The sequence below is a fragment of the Cucumis sativus genome, chromosome 1 (genome assembly GCF_000004075.3).
Source record: "Cucumis sativus cultivar 9930 chromosome 1, Cucumber_9930_V3, whole genome shotgun sequence".
In the NCBI taxonomy this organism is placed as follows: Eukaryota; Viridiplantae; Streptophyta; class Magnoliopsida; order Cucurbitales; family Cucurbitaceae; genus Cucumis; species Cucumis sativus.
Genome location: NC_026655.2, coordinates 10,579,987 through 10,598,702, shown reverse-complemented (window position 1 = coordinate 10,598,702; position 18,716 = coordinate 10,579,987). Strand labels below are relative to the sequence as shown.

General features: G+C 32.9%; 3 protein-coding genes across 3 annotated transcripts; 2 read left to right on the top strand and 1 right to left on the bottom strand.

Annotated features, from left to right (window-relative positions):
- The first annotated feature begins 2,237 nt into the window (after window positions 1–2,237).
- Window positions 2,238–5,784, top strand: LOC101207654. Its single transcript, XM_004139445.3, has 2 exons — window positions 2,238–2,467; window positions 5,168–5,784. The coding sequence occupies exons 1-2, from the start codon at window positions 2,332–2,334 to the stop codon at window positions 5,566–5,568; spliced, it is 537 nt and encodes a 178-aa protein (XP_004139493.1). The 5' UTR covers window positions 2,238–2,331; the 3' UTR covers window positions 5,569–5,784.
- A 2,906-nt stretch (window positions 5,785–8,690) lies between these two features.
- Window positions 8,691–13,657, top strand: LOC116401765. Its single transcript, XM_031880277.1, has 9 exons — window positions 8,691–8,822; window positions 10,695–10,768; window positions 11,405–11,413; window positions 11,501–11,647; window positions 11,733–12,044; window positions 12,118–12,261; window positions 12,345–12,803; window positions 12,914–13,009; window positions 13,108–13,657. The coding sequence occupies exons 2-9, from the start codon at window positions 10,703–10,705 to the stop codon at window positions 13,651–13,653; spliced, it is 1,779 nt and encodes a 592-aa protein (XP_031736137.1). The 5' UTR covers window positions 8,691–8,822; window positions 10,695–10,702; the 3' UTR covers window positions 13,654–13,657.
- Window positions 13,658–14,686: 1,029 nt separating this feature from the next.
- Window positions 14,687–18,138, bottom strand: LOC116401763. Its single transcript, XM_031880276.1, has 3 exons — window positions 17,985–18,138; window positions 15,072–17,531; window positions 14,687–14,982 (listed from the first exon to the last, which is right to left on the bottom strand). Exon 2 carries the CDS (start codon window positions 17,501–17,503, stop codon window positions 15,083–15,085), a length of 2,421 nt encoding a protein of 806 aa, XP_031736136.1. The 5' UTR covers window positions 17,504–17,531; window positions 17,985–18,138; the 3' UTR covers window positions 14,687–14,982; window positions 15,072–15,082.
- Window positions 18,139–18,716: the final 578 nt, after the last annotated feature.

The following is an 18,716-nucleotide window of genomic DNA, read 5'->3' as shown; positions in this document are numbered from 1 at the left end:
GGTTCAATATTTTGTTTTAATCATTATATATATATTACTCCACTATACATATATATTATGTGATTTGTTACATATATACTAGCTCATTATATAATAATGTTTACAAATATATGTCACTTCATATATACAATAAGACATATATAGTGACATACAATGATCGAAAATATTTTCACTTCAGTCATGTTTTTTGTTTATCATACAGTAATATTATGTTAGTCATATAAACATTTATATCTTAAATATGTTGTAAACTACATATTCCTTAATAATTAATATTTAAATATATATTTATATAGTAAATACTACTAAAATGGTAGAATACACATTTTCAATGAATCTAGAATATGCAGTGAGAATATCATATATACATATATAATAATACGTATTCAGTGACACATATAGTTTAGTTTTTTTCCCTTCATGTTCCGTATCATTTTCTTTATTTTTTTCTCTATTCAATTAGTATTTTTTTATTTCTAACATAATATATTTATGCTATATAATTTGTTACATATATACTATTTTATATATCCAATAATATATAAATTGAAGTTGACATTATCCCGCACCAACTTCTCCTTCACCACAAGATCCATAGCTTGCAATAATGAGATCAGTGAATACCAATTTCTCCTTCACCACAATGTTATATCATTAGCTCAATTCCAAGTACATAATATAGGCAAATGAATGTACCTAAACCAAATATTTTAAGAAATTAAAACAAATCTCATAGGTATGAATTTGATCCTAACTTCTGAGAAGTCTTACTATCAATAAACTTAAAAACAAGAACATCAGAAACTAAAGTAGAGAGAGCTCAAAAAGAAAAGTATTGGAAGACATCTAACTAGTGCCTCTCTATGCCTAACTTAAGATGTGCAACCTAAGCAAGTTTTAGAAGCATAAGATAGAAGTTTTTTTTTTCTATACACTTTCTTAATGCCTGGTATTGTCTATGAAACACAGATTAGAAGAGGAATTTTAAAGGAAAACTCTCGACGCTAACGATAAGCGTCAGGATTTCTCCCAAACTATCGATGTTTTATTAATAATGTCAGGAGCTCCACCAACAACTCACGTTGCTCTCTTGATGCGTCGAGAGATAGGACATCTCCCGACGCTCTAATGTTTGAGTCAGGAGATCCAGAATTTCTTGTAAAGATAAGCAATACAATATCATCAATTTAAGGATTATTTTGAAATATAGCAAAATAAACAAGAAAAAGAACAATCAATTTTAGAAAATATAGCAAAATATCACAATAATGTATCTACCAAAGATTGGGATAGACTAATATCTATGTCTATCATGATAACCATCGAGGATATATAGTCTATTTGATATATTGTGATTTTAAATTTGTTAATTTGTTTGAAAACTTAAAATGTTTAGGTATAAATTTATATAATTTTTTATTTACCCTTTTATAAATTTTGAGAAATATATATATATATTCATTGGTGTCTGACGACTTTTGGGAATATATCCAATAGATACCATCTATCAACATTTAAAATTAAGATATCGAACATTTTCTAAACTTTGAGTGAAACAAAGTTTAAATCCTAATATATTATTTATCCTTTAATTGTTTTGGAAATAGGTTATCGTTAAATGGGGAAAAATATAGAGAAACAGTTTTGTTCAAAGATAACAAAAGACTGTCATTATGTGAGAAAGAAGTTTATGAATTAAATAAGTTCTAAAGGTGTCTAGAAAGCTATCCTTTTTTTTTCAGTTTCAAAATTTTTAGTTAAAGATTCTAAAACATTTATACATTGTTTTTTTCAATGCAACAAAAAAATGGAGTTGGACTTAATGTGTAAAAGAAAATTAGAATCGCTTCTAATGAATCAATATATTTATAAATATACGAAAAGATTCCTTGCTTGTTAGTTATAGACAATGAAAAAATTGATAGATTATTATCATTCATTGTTGATAGGCACAATAGACGTTTAACAATATTTATCATCCATTATTGATAGACAATAAAATTTTATTTTATTTGTAAATATTTTCAACAGTTTTGTTATGGAGTTGGTGAAAAAAAAATCGATATACCTACTAACCATATAATTATTAATTGCAACTTTCATGTGAAGGTGAATTTGTCTCATACCACATTGGAAAGTTGGTTAGGTTTGTAGTTAAACAAAAATGCAATATTTATACCACGCCTACTAATGAGGCCATAGGACTCTTTGCATTAATTTGTTATTTTTAACCTAAACTTTTATGCTTCATTTATAGGGCTGCATATGCTGCTTTATCTTCATCTTCATCTCGGATGTCCTTGAAAGTTTGATAAAATCTATACGTTCTTTATGGCTTCTCTTAAGCTTTTCATTTCCCCCTTTTTCATGTTTATAGTTCTAATTGCATCAACTCAACGTGCACAATGCAACACTTTGAAGGCAAAGATTTCTTGCCTTGATTGTCAATCCAACTATGACTTCTCAGGTTAATACCATAATCCTCTGATTTTGTTGTTTATGCATTTGTTCTTCTCTCTCTCTCCACGATGGTTTTTACTTGTAATCATATATGAAATTTAGGTCAATATTCGTTTTCTTTATCTTGAAAAAGAGATGTTTTCACTGCAACAAATTGAACTTTCGCTGACTCCTGAATGATAGCAAATGGAGTTTTTAAGAAAAGTCAAACTTTTTGGGTAAGATTTTCACTGTCATGGTAGAGTTTTTAAAGTTTTACGAGAGTTCTTTTGTGGTCAGATTTTTGCTGTCAAGGTATGTTTATTTGACAGAAATAGTCAGCTTTCAAACTATTTATTGACAATAATAAATTTTCATCTAAAATGTTACCATTACGACCATCACCTAAGGGTCTAAAGAAAAAAATATATTTTTCAAACTCATTTTTGTTTAAAATCTTTTTCTTAAAAATTATTTATAAGGTATTATTTAAAATATACCTTAAAAATTATTTTTGAGTTTTTTTTTTTCAAAATAATTTATTTTCTAAATTAAACATAATCCAAATGATTATTGTTGATTAAATTCAAAATTCATAAAACAACCAATTCTAACATTTTCTTTCACGAATTATCTATATACACTTATTTGTTACAAGACTAAAACAAGAGTCACCAAAAGTAGTAATATCCTTTTTACACTGTCATATCTAAACCTATTTTTTTGTAGTATTGTTTTATTTAAAAATGTTTATGAATGATTTTGGGTGTTTCTTAAATTTAATTTTTATTTTTTAAAAAAGAAAGAACTAGTGGTGTTTGATTTAGAATTTAAAAGTGGTTAAAAGTGTGTGTCACAATTAATGGTGCATTCTATCTTTTAATGACAACACAAGTGGTTTTGAACATTTTAATATGAAAATAAGGAATACAGTTTTCTTAGAAGAAACATTTTTAATTAATTTCCTTTGGATGTGCTTATATAGCAAGTGCTTCACTTAATATAAACATTTCAGCTACTCTCTAAAGTCAAAATTATTGTAGTCAGATTTAACAATGTTTGTTAAAAATGTTAATTAAATGTCCTCAAAGGTGTTTCCTTTGTTCTCAAAAAGGAAATAGTTGTGTTCATCGTACAATTTTAAAACTGTTGTTCGTGACAATTGTGAGGGTGTATTTTATTTGCACGAGAAATATCAACTTACATCCCAAACCTAAAACTATAGACGCTTAACTAATAGTTATATCAATTTAAATCATGAATTTTAAAATTTGTATTCATTTAGACCTCAAACAAATAATTGTATCAATTAATCTCGAACTTTTATAAGTATATCATTTTAAATTCCGAACTTACGTGATAGTATCAAATTAAATCATCCATTATATTATGTTTTATTTGGATACACTTGTAAAGTTAATTTATGTAAGTTCAAGGTTTAATTTAATATAATTGTGAAAGTTCAAAATTTTAAATTGATACAACTGCAAAGATGCTCGATGTTTAAATTGATATCATTATTAGTTGATAGTCTAAACTGAATACAATCCTACAGTTTAGGGTGTTAATTGATATTTGTCATTATCTTTTATTGTTCGGTGACAAAAAGTGTGTCATGGTGTGAAGTTCTAAAAACATATGGATGAGAGATATCGTTTTCTTTTATAGAAACACTATTTAATTGATTTTCTTTGTGACACGTTTTTGGTTAAACAAGTGCTTCACCTAGGGCTCGTCTAATAACGATATTATTTTTCATTTCTCGTTTTTCGTTCTTTGTTCCTTGTTTCTTATTTTTTTTGGTGAATTAGTAACAGAAATATGTCTGGTAACCATTCATGTGTTTTTGTTGTTCAAAAAAGAAAAAGAAAAAAAAATACAAATGTATTTGAATTGTTTGTTTCTCGTTTCATACATTCATGTGTTCTAACATTTTCTCTAATTTGATAGTTTTATAATTTATGCATACACTGTATGTAATGTAAATGAATTCAAATATAAAAATAGTTATAAAACATTTACATTATTGAGTACATATAAGTCTGGATACAAATGTTAATAAGTATATAATATAATCGTTTTCATTATTCATATGTTGCTAATCTTCTACAAGTCATTTATCTCACATGTTGACTAAAATCCAACTCAATATTATTAGGTAAATGTTGTGTTGTAAAATATCAAAAGTGAACCTAAATTAATATTTTAGTAAACAAAAGTAGGAAATTTAAAAGCGGATAGTCCTCTAATAGTCCTTTGATATATAACCGTTTGATATATCTAATTACTTAGCTTGTTACATTTGTCATATTTGCAATATGCAAAAAAAAAAAAAATTATGTTATAAACTATTTTTTAATTTTTTTTCATCTAATACAATTTTTCAATCTAAATATTGAAAATTTAAAATTTAAAATTATGGTATAGATATCCAAGAATAAAAAAACATTAAAGTAAAATATAAATATATAAAAAAAAGTAAATAACAAGCTAGAGTAACATATAAATATAAATAAAAAATAGAAAGTTTAAAAATAAAATTTACTCAATTCATAAAAAAGAACTTATTTAAAATAAATATTTAGAAGTGTTTCAAATGGTTTGGGAAAGGCATATTTAAAAAGAAATGAGTACTTTTAGGAGAAAATTATAAGAGAAATAATTACTAGAAAGAAAAACAATACTAAACTACTCTACCTATGATTGCATTCATTTCCTCATAATTTAGGAAACTTGATCATGGTGAAGTGTGAGAGAGCAAAAAACTTAACAATAGCAATAACCAAAGCCGATGGATCATTCGAAACTTCGCTTCCATCCAACATGGCCTCCGAAGCAGCTCCTTCTTCTCCCAAGTGCATAGCCAAGCTCCTTGGAGGTTCTCACCAGCTCTTTGCTTCAAGGAAAGAGATGGTTTCTACTATCATCAAAGAAACCAACTCCAAGTTCTTCACAATTGCCACTGCTCTCAAGTTCTCAACATGCAAAGAAATCAGTAGAAACTGCAAAGCCATAAAGAAGGAGTCTGTTGAAGATTCAAAAACCTTTGATTTCCCTTTGCCGCCTGAGTGGGGCTTCCCACCCACAAGCTACTACATCCCTGTGCTTCCTATCATAGGCATTCCTTGAGGATTAATTATATATTGTATGTTTGAGGAGCATATATATATGGCTAAGTATTACAATAAATGTGGTGTGTCAGAGATTAGTTTGTATCACCTGAAAACTCATGGATAAGTGTAAGTGCTTATAGTTAATAATGGTTGTCTACTCATTCTCTATTATGTGGTTTAATGATGTTTTTGTAACTATTGCTATAATAATAGTAATCTATAATTGGTAAGAGTTCGTATGTTTTCTACTAGTTAAGGTAGTTGAAATCTTCTTATACTTAAATTATTGTATGTATTCAACATCTTTAGATAATAAAGCTTAGCTTATTTGACAAAAAAATTCATAAGAATTTTAAGGAATATTTAGATAGTCATGTGTGTTGGGTTCATGTCTTACAACATTATTATGAATGAAATATCTTGATCAGTTAGTTAATGATTCATGTATTATTTCTATTACAATTAGTTAAAACCTCATGCTCAAGTAATTTGTTTCTTCCTATTAGGATTATCATTGTCTATATAAAGGCTTAATACCATCCTAATACCATTCAAAACCTCAAATAAACATTCCTCGACAACAATCTCAATCTCCACAAACACGTCGATTCTTGAGTAGTTTGCTAATCTCTAGTACCTTCATCACTCCGATTATACGAGTTTAGTTCTTGTTTCCAACCTCCTCACAAAGTGAACCTGCACTTCATGGACTCAATTATCAAGATACTAGTGTTTCTCTATCGAATCAATTATCACAATTCTAAGTTGAATACAGTGAAAACATTCAAGTTACTTCTAATTTGCTATTAAAAAATGTGTTTTACATACCCTCTTTTCATTTCAATATGATCTTAGTAAGCTCTTTGATCGCTCAATTACAAGTCGTTATAAACTTCCTTAGTGATTCTTGTGGAATTTAGGCCACAAGTCTTCTTTGAAGAGGACTGACAAGGCTAATGAAAAGCAAGAAATGCACAACAGAAAAAGGAACAAATTTTACTCTAAATGCATCTAAACTATTTAGAAATTAACATGCATCAAAACTACCCTAATTAATACAAATAAGGGTTAAAAGAAAAATTCACCTTTGAAGTTTTCCATCACTCGTAATCTCCTCATGAACTTGAAGTTGGGATCGTCACTAGTGTTGACCCTCTATTCTCTGGACATAGAACCGAATTGTGGAACCTGTAAGATGGAGAAAATAGAGAGAGTGATGGAATTTTGAGGAATAACTTAGGTTTGAGATTATGGAGAGAAAAAAAGAATTTATTTTTGCAATTCCAAATTACAAAAATTACCATTAATCTTTTACTAATTTGAAATAAAGCATATTTATAAGCAAATTACATTCAATAAACATGCCTGTAATGAGCTTCTCAAATCTCAAAACCTAATATTCCACTAACTATTAGTGAGTTAGGTAGGTGTCTTCATCTCATGAAGCCACTTTTCATTGCATGCAATTTGCTTGCCAAATCTCATCACCTAGCATTCCACTAACATTAGTGGGCTAGGTGTCTTCATCTCATGAAGTCACTTATCCCAATAAGTATTAATGAAATTATCCAACAAAATGTTACATTTTTCCACTAACTTAGTCTAAGGGCAATACGATAATTTAACATTTAAATCAAAGTCAAACTTTGGTTTTTCAAGTCAAAATGCATTTTGACTTTTACCATTTTTTCCGTCTTAACTAATTTCGACCTTTTGAGCATGAACCATATTCACTTTTTCAAAACTCAAATCATATTTGAGTATAAGGCTGGTCAAAATTTAAGGTCAATCAAAGTTAAATGCCGATCAAAGTTTGACTATTTAAAATCAAATGTCACCATTTTGACTTTTCACAACTTTGATCATTTCCATCAATTTCGAGCTTTATTTCCTTTTTGTAGTATGTTTAAAGCACCAACCAGTAATTCTATTGTTTAATATTAAAATATTAGTTATTTTTCTAATAAGAAATGTGTTTTATCATATTTAAAAATGCACGATTAAATTTGGAAATTTTTGTGCATTAACCTCAACTTAATAATAGGATATTGTACCATACATAAGTACTTCTCAATTCATGAAAAAATTTTAAACCCTAGACAAAACCATGGAGATGGGAACGGTAAATCTTGCCATCGTTAATAGGTGGATATGAGTTATTATGTGCTATATACATTGGGGGGGTTTGACAACTAGATTTATGTATTTGGTAATAAATAGTGATAGCCATTTTATACATCCCTTTCATAAATCAAGTACTCTCAAGCAGTTGATGAAAAAGTGGGAAACAACTAATTGTTTGACCTCGTCCTCTCCTTGTTTTCCCTAACCTAAAGTTAGCCTCCTAAAGTTGGATTATTTTGTGTCACACCTCTTAATTTCACGTTACTACATCTCCACATATACACTCTTTCTCCTCCACAAATTTTTAAGAAAATGTTTCAAAGATTCCTTTGTAGGGTAAAGGGAGGTAAATCATTCATTAAAGTCGGTTTCCTAACTTTTGGACTCTTTAAAATCAAAGTGTGTAATACTCATTCTCACTCCCCAACAAACTAAGTCAAATTTGATGAAAAGTAATTATTATAAGAGATTTAGAGAACAATTTTAATGATCATCTCTTTACCAAAAACTAAATTAACCTATTTTGTTCGTTAGCTTTAGTTTTTTTTTAACGATTCACAATCATTTTGTTTAATTCTCGTTATAAAAAATTAGGATAAAACAACTTAATTTTTAAAAACAAAAACAAGACAAAGTCTAAATAATTAACAAAATAGATTTAAAGTTAAATATATATATATAGAGGTGCGTAAACTGTAAAATTTTTAAAAATATTTGGGGAATTGACAAAAATAGGCCAAAAATGGGGTAGAAATAGAGTTTTAGGATTGATTGTAGAAAAGTTGAGATTTAGGATAAATTGGAGGTGAAATGACGAAAATACCCTCTTTTATTTTCCTTCCTCTTTTCTTCTTTTTCCTTTTTCTTCAACCCGAAGACAGAAGGCCGTTCAAAAGAAAAACGTAAACTCGCATTTGAACTCTCCCGCGTCTGCAGTTACCCTCTTCAACTCTCTCCCGCCTCCGGTGAACGTTTTTCTCTTCCGTCCATTTCTTCTCCACTTCCATCCATTTCTTCTTCACGACTCTCCGCTATATTTTCCGATTTCAACTTGTTCACCGAACGTCTCCATTTCTTCTGCACGGGTCTCCATTTCGACTTCATCTCCGGCGGACGCTTCTCCACTTCCATCCATTTCGATTTCAGGTTTGTTTTCACCGGACCTCTCCATTTCTTATCCACTCCTCTACATTGGCAGTGCCGTATCCATCATCTTTGAAGTCAAGTGAGTAATAAAATCTCAGTTTTTTTTTTAGAGTTAGTCTGTTGTAGCTTATTTATTATTACAGTATTCCATCTTGTTTGTTTAAGTTGTCTGTTAAGATGTGAGTTTTTTGTTTTTGGCACATTTTGGAGAAGAAATGCATGTCATATGCACACAGACATAGAGAACCGTGGGAGCCATTCTGTTTTTAGGAAGAAAAAACCATTTCCTTTGCAATGTACTGTAATAATAGAAAAAACATACCTTGGAGTTTAGAACTTGAATTCGAACATATATTTGGTATCCCATATAAACTCTGCAAAGTTACCAGTACAATAGATATGTGCTCAAACATGCATTCTAAATATTGTATTCTAAAGACATTATCATAAGCTGCATTGTTGAAAGACCATTTCCTTTGCCTTGAAGTTTTCCATCATCTCTCACCTATCAGCACCTATCTCTCACCTTCCAAAATTTTGAGTAGAAAGTCCCAATATAAGAGTGTTAACTTCCTAAACCGTTTAGAATGCATGTTTAGCTAGTCTACTAGGTGTTAAGGCTATAGGGTTAGCAATTGTATTAGACTTAGCAACTTTGCCTTGAAGTTTTCCATCATCTCTCACCTATCAGCACCTATCTCTCACCTTCCAAAATTTTGAGTAGAAGTCCCAATATAAGAGTGTAAACTTCCTAAACCGTTTAGAATGCATGTTTAGCTAGTCTACTAGGTGTTAAGGCTATAGGGTTAGCAATTGTATTAGACTTAGCAACTTTGCCTTGAAGTTTTCCATCATCTCTCACCTATCAGCACCTATCTCTCACCTTCCAAAATTTTGAGTAGAAGTCCCAATATAAGAGTGTAAACTTCCTAAACGGTTTAGAATGCATGTTTAGCTAGTCTACTAGGTGTTAAGGCTATAGGGTTAGCAATTGTATTAGACTTAGCAACTTTGCCTTGAAGTTTTCCATCATCTCTCACCTATCAGCACCTATCTCTCACCTTCCAAAATTTTGAGTAGAAGTCCCAATATAAGAGTGTAAACTTCCTAAACGGTTTAGAATGCATGTTTAGCTAGTCTACTAGGTGTTAAGGCTATAGGGTTAGCAATTGTATTAGACTTAGCAACTTTGCCTTGAAGTTTTCCATCATCTCTCACCTATCAGCACCTATCTCTCACCTTCCAAAATTTTGAGTAGAAGTCCCAATATAAGAGTGTTAACTTCCTAAACCGTTTAGAATGCATGTTTAGCTAGTCTTCTAGGTGTTAAGGCTATAGGGTTAGCAATTGTATTAGACTTAGCAACTTTGCCTTGAAGTTTTCCATCATCTCTCACCTATCAGCACCTATCTCTCACCTTCCAAAATTTTGAGTAGAAGTCCCAATATAAGAGTGTAAACTTCCTAAACGGTTTAGAATGCATGTTTAGCTAGTCTACTAGGTGTTAAGGCTATAGGGTTAGCAATTGTATTAGACTTAGCAACTTTGCCTTGAAGTTTTCCATCATCTCTCACCTATCAGCACCTATCTCTCACCTTCCAAAATTTTGAGTAGAAGTCCCAATATAAGAGTGTAAACTTCCTAAACGGTTTAGAATGCATGTTTAGCTAGTCTACTAGGTGTTAAGGCTATAGGGTTAGCAATTCTATTAGACTTAGCAACTTTGCCTTGAAGTTTTTCATCATCTCTCACCTATCAGCACCTATCTCTCACCTTCCAAAATTTTGAGTAGAAGTCCCAAGATGCTAGTGCATCCATGTTAAGTAAGTCTCTTATGCAATTATATTTAATTAGTTTTTTTTTTTTATGCAGGTCTCAGTATGGCTTCGACATCAACTAACGGTCCCATGTACAAGATTGACCCTGCTCATCATTTTCAGTCTATAGTAAGTAGTTTAGCACATTTAGAAAACAGTACACGTACAATAAAGGCTAAATTGAAACCGGATCAATTAACCTTATTTAGAAATACAAAGTTCGGCCACTTTTTGGATCTGAATATAATCTTTAATGGGCCGCTCATCCACTACTTATTGTTAAGAGAGGTGGAAGATGAAAGGGTTGATCACATAAGTTTCAAGATAGGAGAAGTCGTGTGCAGTTTTGGAAGGAGAGAATTTAATATGATGACGGGTCTATGGAGTTCTCAACCAGAGCCTATTGATTTGGTTGGGAATAGTAGGTTGTTGGAGAAGTTCTTCGAACAAAAAAAGTGTATTTATATAAGTGACTTAGAGGACACATTTGTGGAATACGAGGGGGATGACGATGACGATGACATAGTTAAATTAGCTCTAGTTTACTTTATAGAGATGTCATTGTTAGGAAAAGATAGGCGGACGAAAGTGGACCGAACTTTATTTAGGATTGCAGATGATTGGACCACATTTAACAATTACGATTGGGGAGGGTTGGTTTTTGGACGTACACTTTCTGCCTTAAAACGAGCCTTGGACATGCAACATGCCAAGGGAAAGAATAAATCAACTAAGACAAAATATACTGTCATGGGATTTCCGCAGGCGTTACAGGTATGTTACTTTACTTCCTATGCACATATTTATATATACATATATCTTGGGACACTTGCTAAACTTGTTTTGTTGAACATGGAATAGGTTTGGGCATATGAGTCTATACCAACCATCACTGAATGTGGTGTACATAAAGTAAGCAACGATGCAATACCACGAATGCTGAGGTGGGTGTGCGAACTATCGCCGAAGTCTCATGTCCTACAGAGGCAGGTGTTTGACTCACCAATGGTAAGTATCAACAAACAGTAACTTACCGAATGCATGACTTTGTTCCTTTATGTTTTGACTAACTAACTACATTTCCACTTTGTAGTTCTTAATTAACGTGGTAATTGAGATGATGCCTGAAGAGGAGGAGCATCTAAGAATGTCTTCAGGGGAACTTGTTGAGAAAACTCATCCATATAACACCGTTTCTGAGAAGAATGGTGATTCAAAACGACCAGGAGAAGCTAGTAATGATGACAATGACTGCAAAAAGAGTAAGAAAAAGAAGAAGTGGAAGTCTAAGATGAAAGAAGTTGTTCGAAAACTCAAATATCGAGTAGCGGTTCTCGAGAATGAACGTGAAAGCCTAAAATCAATGCTGTCGACTATATTGAAACACCTTGAAGTTCAAAAAAAGGTTAGGAATCAAAGTTTGTTTAACATTTTCAAAGTTTGTTTAACGTTACCAATACATTTTGACATTTCCAAAGGGTGAAGAAGGAGACTGCACGGGAGTTGAAGGTCATGATGCCCAGACCGAAGATGTTGACACACCCGGTACACCTTCTTGGTTGAGGATGCCCAAGGAGGATGACACAAGTGATGGGGTGAAACATGTTGAACGTCAAAAGCAGGTTAGGAATCAAAGTTCTGTAGTGGGGTGAAAATCATCCTTACTAATGCTTTATCCTTAGTAATGCATTTTGACCTTCCATAGGGTGTCGAAGCAAACCGCACGGAGGATGACACAATGGATGAGTTGGATAAGAAGGTTCATATTCATTCGGAGGAGCCAGTAGACGTCGTTGACGATTTGAACGAGGAAATTGGAGTAAAAAGTCTTACTTATTTTGATTCAGACGTCATGGAAATAGAACCATTATCCACTGAACGACCACATGTTCGGCCCGCACGTAGCAAGCGTGCAAGTGTATACTTGTCAACCCCCTTCACAGCTTTAGATAAACGGACTACAAAATCAATCACCACCACCTCTCAGTCTCAACCATCCGTCTATGATCCTATGCACAAAATACCTGACGCCCATTTAGATCGACTCAGAGCTTGGATCACAGACAAGCGTACGAAAGATGAGGTGCGTGAAACTTTTCACGGGAAAAAATCGAAGGAGTTTTTCAGAGACTTGTTCATGTGTCGTCGGTGGTTGGCGGATGAGGTTAGAACTTTTCTCATTATTTCTTATTTACAGTTTTAGAGCACTTAGTACCTTCAAGAAGTTGGTTTGATCGCATAACCGAATTAAATGCTTTATTTTGTTTCTATTAGCATTTGGATGCACTGTTTCTTCTCATTCGCTTCAACATTAAGACAGCCATGATACCTACTGCTCAAAACTTCACAACTGTAGACACACTATTCATGGTTTGTACTCGCAACCATACTTTATGTACTGAGTTTGCTTTTGATATTTGTCTTATTGTCTCATTGTATACATGCATGTGTGTTTTTTTTCCTTCCAGCGACTATTAGTTGCGAAGTGGCCTGAATACCAAGAATGTATTAAAGAGAATCGACCATTTCACTGGAAGGAGGAGTATCGGTTGGTTGACTATGTTGTCGGATCAAAACAAGACTGTCAAGATCCTTGGGTGAATGTTGATTACATTTACTCTCCATTCAATATCCATGGCAATCATTGGATTCTATTATGCTTGGACTTGGTACGTTGTCAAGTTAAGGTATGGGATTCGCTTCCGTCGCTGACGAGTGCCGAAGATATGAGAAGCATATTAGAGCCAATTCAAGAGATGGTGCCAAATTTGCTCGATGCTACTGGATTCTTTGTTAGGAGAGGCGGATCATCAACACACAAGGAACCTTGGCCACTTGTCATTGTCGACTCCATTCCACTTCAACGCAACAATAGTGATTGTGGTGTATTTACAATTAAGTATTTCGAATATGAAGCTTCTGGTTTAGATGTAGCTACATTATGTCAAGAAAACATGTCATATTTTAGAAAACAATTGGCATTTCAATTATGGACCAACAATCCCATGTATTGACTTTCAGTTTCAACTTTCGAAGGAATTGTATATGTTCCAAACTATGTACATAAATAGTTTTATATAATGGAATGAAGACCATTTTTGTTTTTTGGTATGCAATTTTTATTTCATTATCTTGGAAAATTGTAAAGTGTGCAGAACTTTTATATAATGTACAACAATGCAGGTGAAAAATTGTAAAGTGTGCAGAACTTTTATATAGACATTCTTGATGTGTTACCGGTGGTGGAGCAGAGGTTTATGGTGGCTGCGGAACTGATTTATATATAGCCTCACGTAGCAGGTTTTCATTATAAAAACATCTTATGTACGAACAATTGATCCTCATTACCAATAGCAGCATTTTGATCTGTGTCTTGTTCTGTACCTTTGCTGTTAACCAGCCGGCTTTATACATTACTTAAAATTAGCTCAGTCTTGCTACTACCTGAACTTTCAGAGTCAACTCATTACTACTGCATTGAGATTACTATGCTTGAGATTACTATGCTTGAAGAGGTGGTTCATATGCTTGAAGATTTGAATCATTACTACTGCAGTAGCAAAAGGAGAGCAGTTATTGAGTTCTAAAGCACACAATATTATTTACTTCTCATGGATTGTTCAAACATTATTCTTTGCAGCTTTGGAGTTGTTCTAATGGAAGTACCAACATAAAAGAAGCCCATTTTCTAAGACAACTGCCAGGAAAACAACAGGAAAGCAGAATGAGATATCTAAAAGGTAATCTGAAAGAGATGGTAGATCCCAGCATATCAAAGTGGAGAACGCAGTCAAAGTGGTAAGGATCGCACTTCGCTGCACGACTAAGATTCCATCTACAAGGCCCTTCATGCAAATGGTGGTTCATATGCTTGAAGAGGCTGAACCTTGTAAAAACTAAAAGTAGCAAAAGCTTTGCATTTATTACTACTGCACACTTTAAGTAATCAGCAAGAGGCTTCAAATGCAGCAAGGGCTGAACCTTTAAGTAATCAGCAAGGGCTGAACCTTGTAAAAACTAACAGAGGCTGAACCTTGAAGATGAATGTAAAAACTAAAAGTAATCAGCAAGATTTGCATCATTAATACTGCAGTAGCAAAAGGAGAGCATTTATTGAGTTCTAAAGCACACAATATTGTCATAATAGGATTTCAAGTCTTTCTCAAAAAGCTTGAAATGCCAAAGGAGTAAATATTCTATAAACAGTTCACTGTAGGATAAAAAAAAAAGAGAAGGAAAGTCTTGAAGTTGCAGAAGAAAAGTCTTCAACTTAGAATTGTCAGTGAGATGACTTTAGTGATCTTGCAAACAACACAGGACACAATTTTATAAGCATCTTCCACCTGCATTAAAAAAATGAACCTTTTTTACATCGTGATCATGCAAACAACGCAAGCACAAACCAAGCAAGTATAAAACTATTACTACGTACCAAGACGGGTACTAATCTTGTATGCTCGACTTCTGGATGTATGAAATTGGATTGGTACACGTTAATCTATTGTGGCCTGTTTCTTTACATCGACCACATTTATGCAATTTTGGTGCTTCACCGACACTTGGAATCCTCTTTTTCTTCGGTCGACCAACTCTTTTGACTACTTTCGGAGGTAAGACAGTCATATGTACATATTCTTCGGTTGTCTTCCATTCCGACTGATTCCCAACTGGGTAGACGGCCTCCGAATATGCTGCCAACAAACATTCATTAGTGTAATAGTTAGCACATAAGCTATAAACATTTATATTGCGATCCCGTGCAACAGCAATGGCATGTGCGCATGGTAGTTGCTCAGCTTGAAACTCCTTACAAGTGCACTCTTGAGTATGAAGATTTATGACCTCCTCTTTATCTAAATCTTTAACATGGAATTGGTAACAATCAATTGGGTTGACTTTCATTGTCAAAGCTCGTTCTTGTTTCTTTTGTAGAACTAACTCTGCCCATTTAGTCAATGTAGACGTCACTTTAATGCCTTCTTCTCGACGCTCCCAAAACCAACGTTGTAGCAAAGCTCGAACATGTTCAAGGAATGAAGCAATAGGCAAATCTCTAGGTTCTTTCAGTATAGAATTCATGGACTCTGCTATATTTGTTGTCATCATATTATATCGTCTTCCTGGACAGTGAAAACGAGACCAACGTGTTATTCCAACATCGTTTAAATATTTTCCTGAATCATTAGGAAATGCAAGAATACTTCTCCACGCTTCTGAGAACGTTGATTCACGGTATGTTCTAGATGCATTGTAAAACAAAGTAGCTATAGTGTCATTCTTGTATTTATCATTCAAATTTTGAGTCAAGTGTTGGACACAAAGTCCATGGAATGCGGAGGGAAAAACCGATGCAATACACTTAGAAAAACATGTTTTTCGATCTGTCACGAAGCCTAGATTAGGCACCTCTCCTATTGCACCTTTCAATTTCTCTAAGAACCACTGTATTGAAGCATCTGTTTCTCTGTCCACCACTCCAAAGGCAAGAGGATAAATTTGATTGTTACCATCCAAGCAAACAGCAACTATCAACTGACCCCGATATTTGTTCTTAAGGAATGTTCCATCCATGACTATAACCGGTCTAATGCAGTTTAAGAATCCTCGAACACATGGACCAACAGCCATAAAAAGATATTTGAAGAAACGATTATCTTCAAGTTCCATGTGAAATATTGTACCTACATTTGCAAGTTTGAGAGCTTCACCATATCTAAGCAATAGATTATATGACTCTTCAGGACACCCGCGCACTCGTTCATACGCATTTTCTCTAGCGCGCCATGCTTTTTCATAACTCATATTTATGCCATAGTCTTGCCTCATGTCTTCTATGATATCACGCGGTTTGTATAGACGACCGACTCCCTTGAACTTTGACTTTATTAATTCTCCAACAACCCAAGATTTTGCTTGCCTATGGTCACGATTCAAAACGTCAAGAGAACACGAATGAACTTTGACATACTTTTTAATCTTAAATATATTTGAATCCTTCAATCTCATCGCTCGCAGTCTCCAACCACACTTGTTGTCAATGCATCTAACAAAGAGAACCTCTTTTGTAGACTTTTTTACTACAAACTGAAAATTTTTTTTCATTGCCAAGACACTTAATCTCATTGACAAATCTTTTTTGGAAAAAAATATTTGTCCTACATCAAACTCCTCACTTGTAGAGCTTTCTTCGGACCAATCATTCATGTCTGTCTTCAACTTTTGGCTAGAAGAGCTGTAACGAACTTTAGATTTTCCTTTGCAATCTTTTGTAGGACCATCTCTATGTTGTGGGATGTCAAATGATTCACTATTCATCTCTACTGGCTCCCATGTAAAAGTCTCATCTTTCGAATCATATGACTCATATGATTCCCATATAGCCGAAGTGGTCCCTATCACGTTATCACACAAGCCAACTTCAACTTCACGAACATGGACTTCATTCTCATTTAATGTATCCATTACAATTGGAGGATGAGGGTTTAAGTTATGAGCTTGGTTGCTGCCAGATACTGAATTGTAATCTTTGCTTAACACTTTTTTGCTTTGATTACTTTTAGGCTCAAATGAGACGTATAAAGGGACCTTTAATGGATTTTCACTAAGAAGATAAAACTTCAAATCACGGTCATTGCTTAACTCAAATGTAGGAGCTTCGTGTTCCACTTTTATCTCATATATGCATCTTATCATTACGTCGAACTTTGAAGGGTCAACTTCTGCAAGGTCATATAATTCTGCCTGTAAATCTTTATGTGTTATTTCTTTACTGACAACGATGCCTTTTAACATGCCTCCTTCGTATTTTCTTCGCCTCTCATCCCACATACCACCGTAACGCACTAACATGGGAATATGTGACATCCTTAAACCACCTTATACTTTTCAATTGCTGCAAAAAATGATTTGAAGTTAGCATTTGACATATCACATAAACAAAGTTTATTAAAAAACAGTAGGTAAATACTAAATAAAACGTGCATAGTCACACCCTACATGTTTACGATCTTGACAGCTACAAAATGTTTAGGATATTGCGAGATACAAAAAACAATAGCTAAAAGTCACCCTAAATCAATTCATTTCAGATTAAACATTTCAATTTAAGAACCTGCAAGATGTCTGCGAGATGTTTGCGAGATGTCTACCAGATGTTTGCGAGATAAAATAATAATAATGATAAATTGCTAACATCATTTGAAACATCTATAAAGCAACCTTAAATCAACCCTAAATCAACTTGAAACAATAAAAAATAATATTTGATTTATACATTTAAGATGCAAAAATATATATACATATAACACAACACAATTCAGATTCGGATTTAAAAATTAAAACAAACCACAATGCGTGAGATGTTCGCCGGAGTAGATGATGAACGACACCGGAGTAAAGCGGAAAGTTGACAAACTTTTGAGAGAGGAGAAGAATCGCAAATGAGTTTTTCTTTTTTCTTTTTCCTTTACATAATCTATGAGAAGGAGGAGAAATGCTTCTTTTTTTCTTTACGTAATCTATGAGACTGCAAGAGAAGGATTCTTCTTTTTTTTTTCCCTTTACGTAATCTATGAGGAGAGGAGAAGAAGGCTGCGTTCGCAATTCTGTTTTTTTTCTTCAGGTGAATGACATTGAAGAGAGAGAGAGAGGGGTTGGAAAAGAAGAGAAGAGCAAATGTGAATTAAAATTAAAAGAGGGTATTTTCGTCATTTCACCTCCAATTTATCCTAAATCTCAACTTTTCTACAATCAATCCTAAAACTCTATTTATACCCCATTTTTGGCCTATTTTTGTCAATTTCCCAAAATATTTGTTAGTTGTAGTAAAGTTATAATTTTTTTTAATCATAACACTATAGATAGAATATAGTTAAATTTTAATTATATTTCATAAATACTTTAAATTTATTTTTCAATATTTAGAAGTGACTTATATATAATCCAAAATCGTTTAAAGATAAACCAAGTCAAATAAGAATTCAGATAAGGTGAAGAAGACCCCTTTACATGTTTTGTGATTGAGAATTGACAAGAGTGAATTGCAAAAATTAGATTGTGATTGAAAATGATATAATTC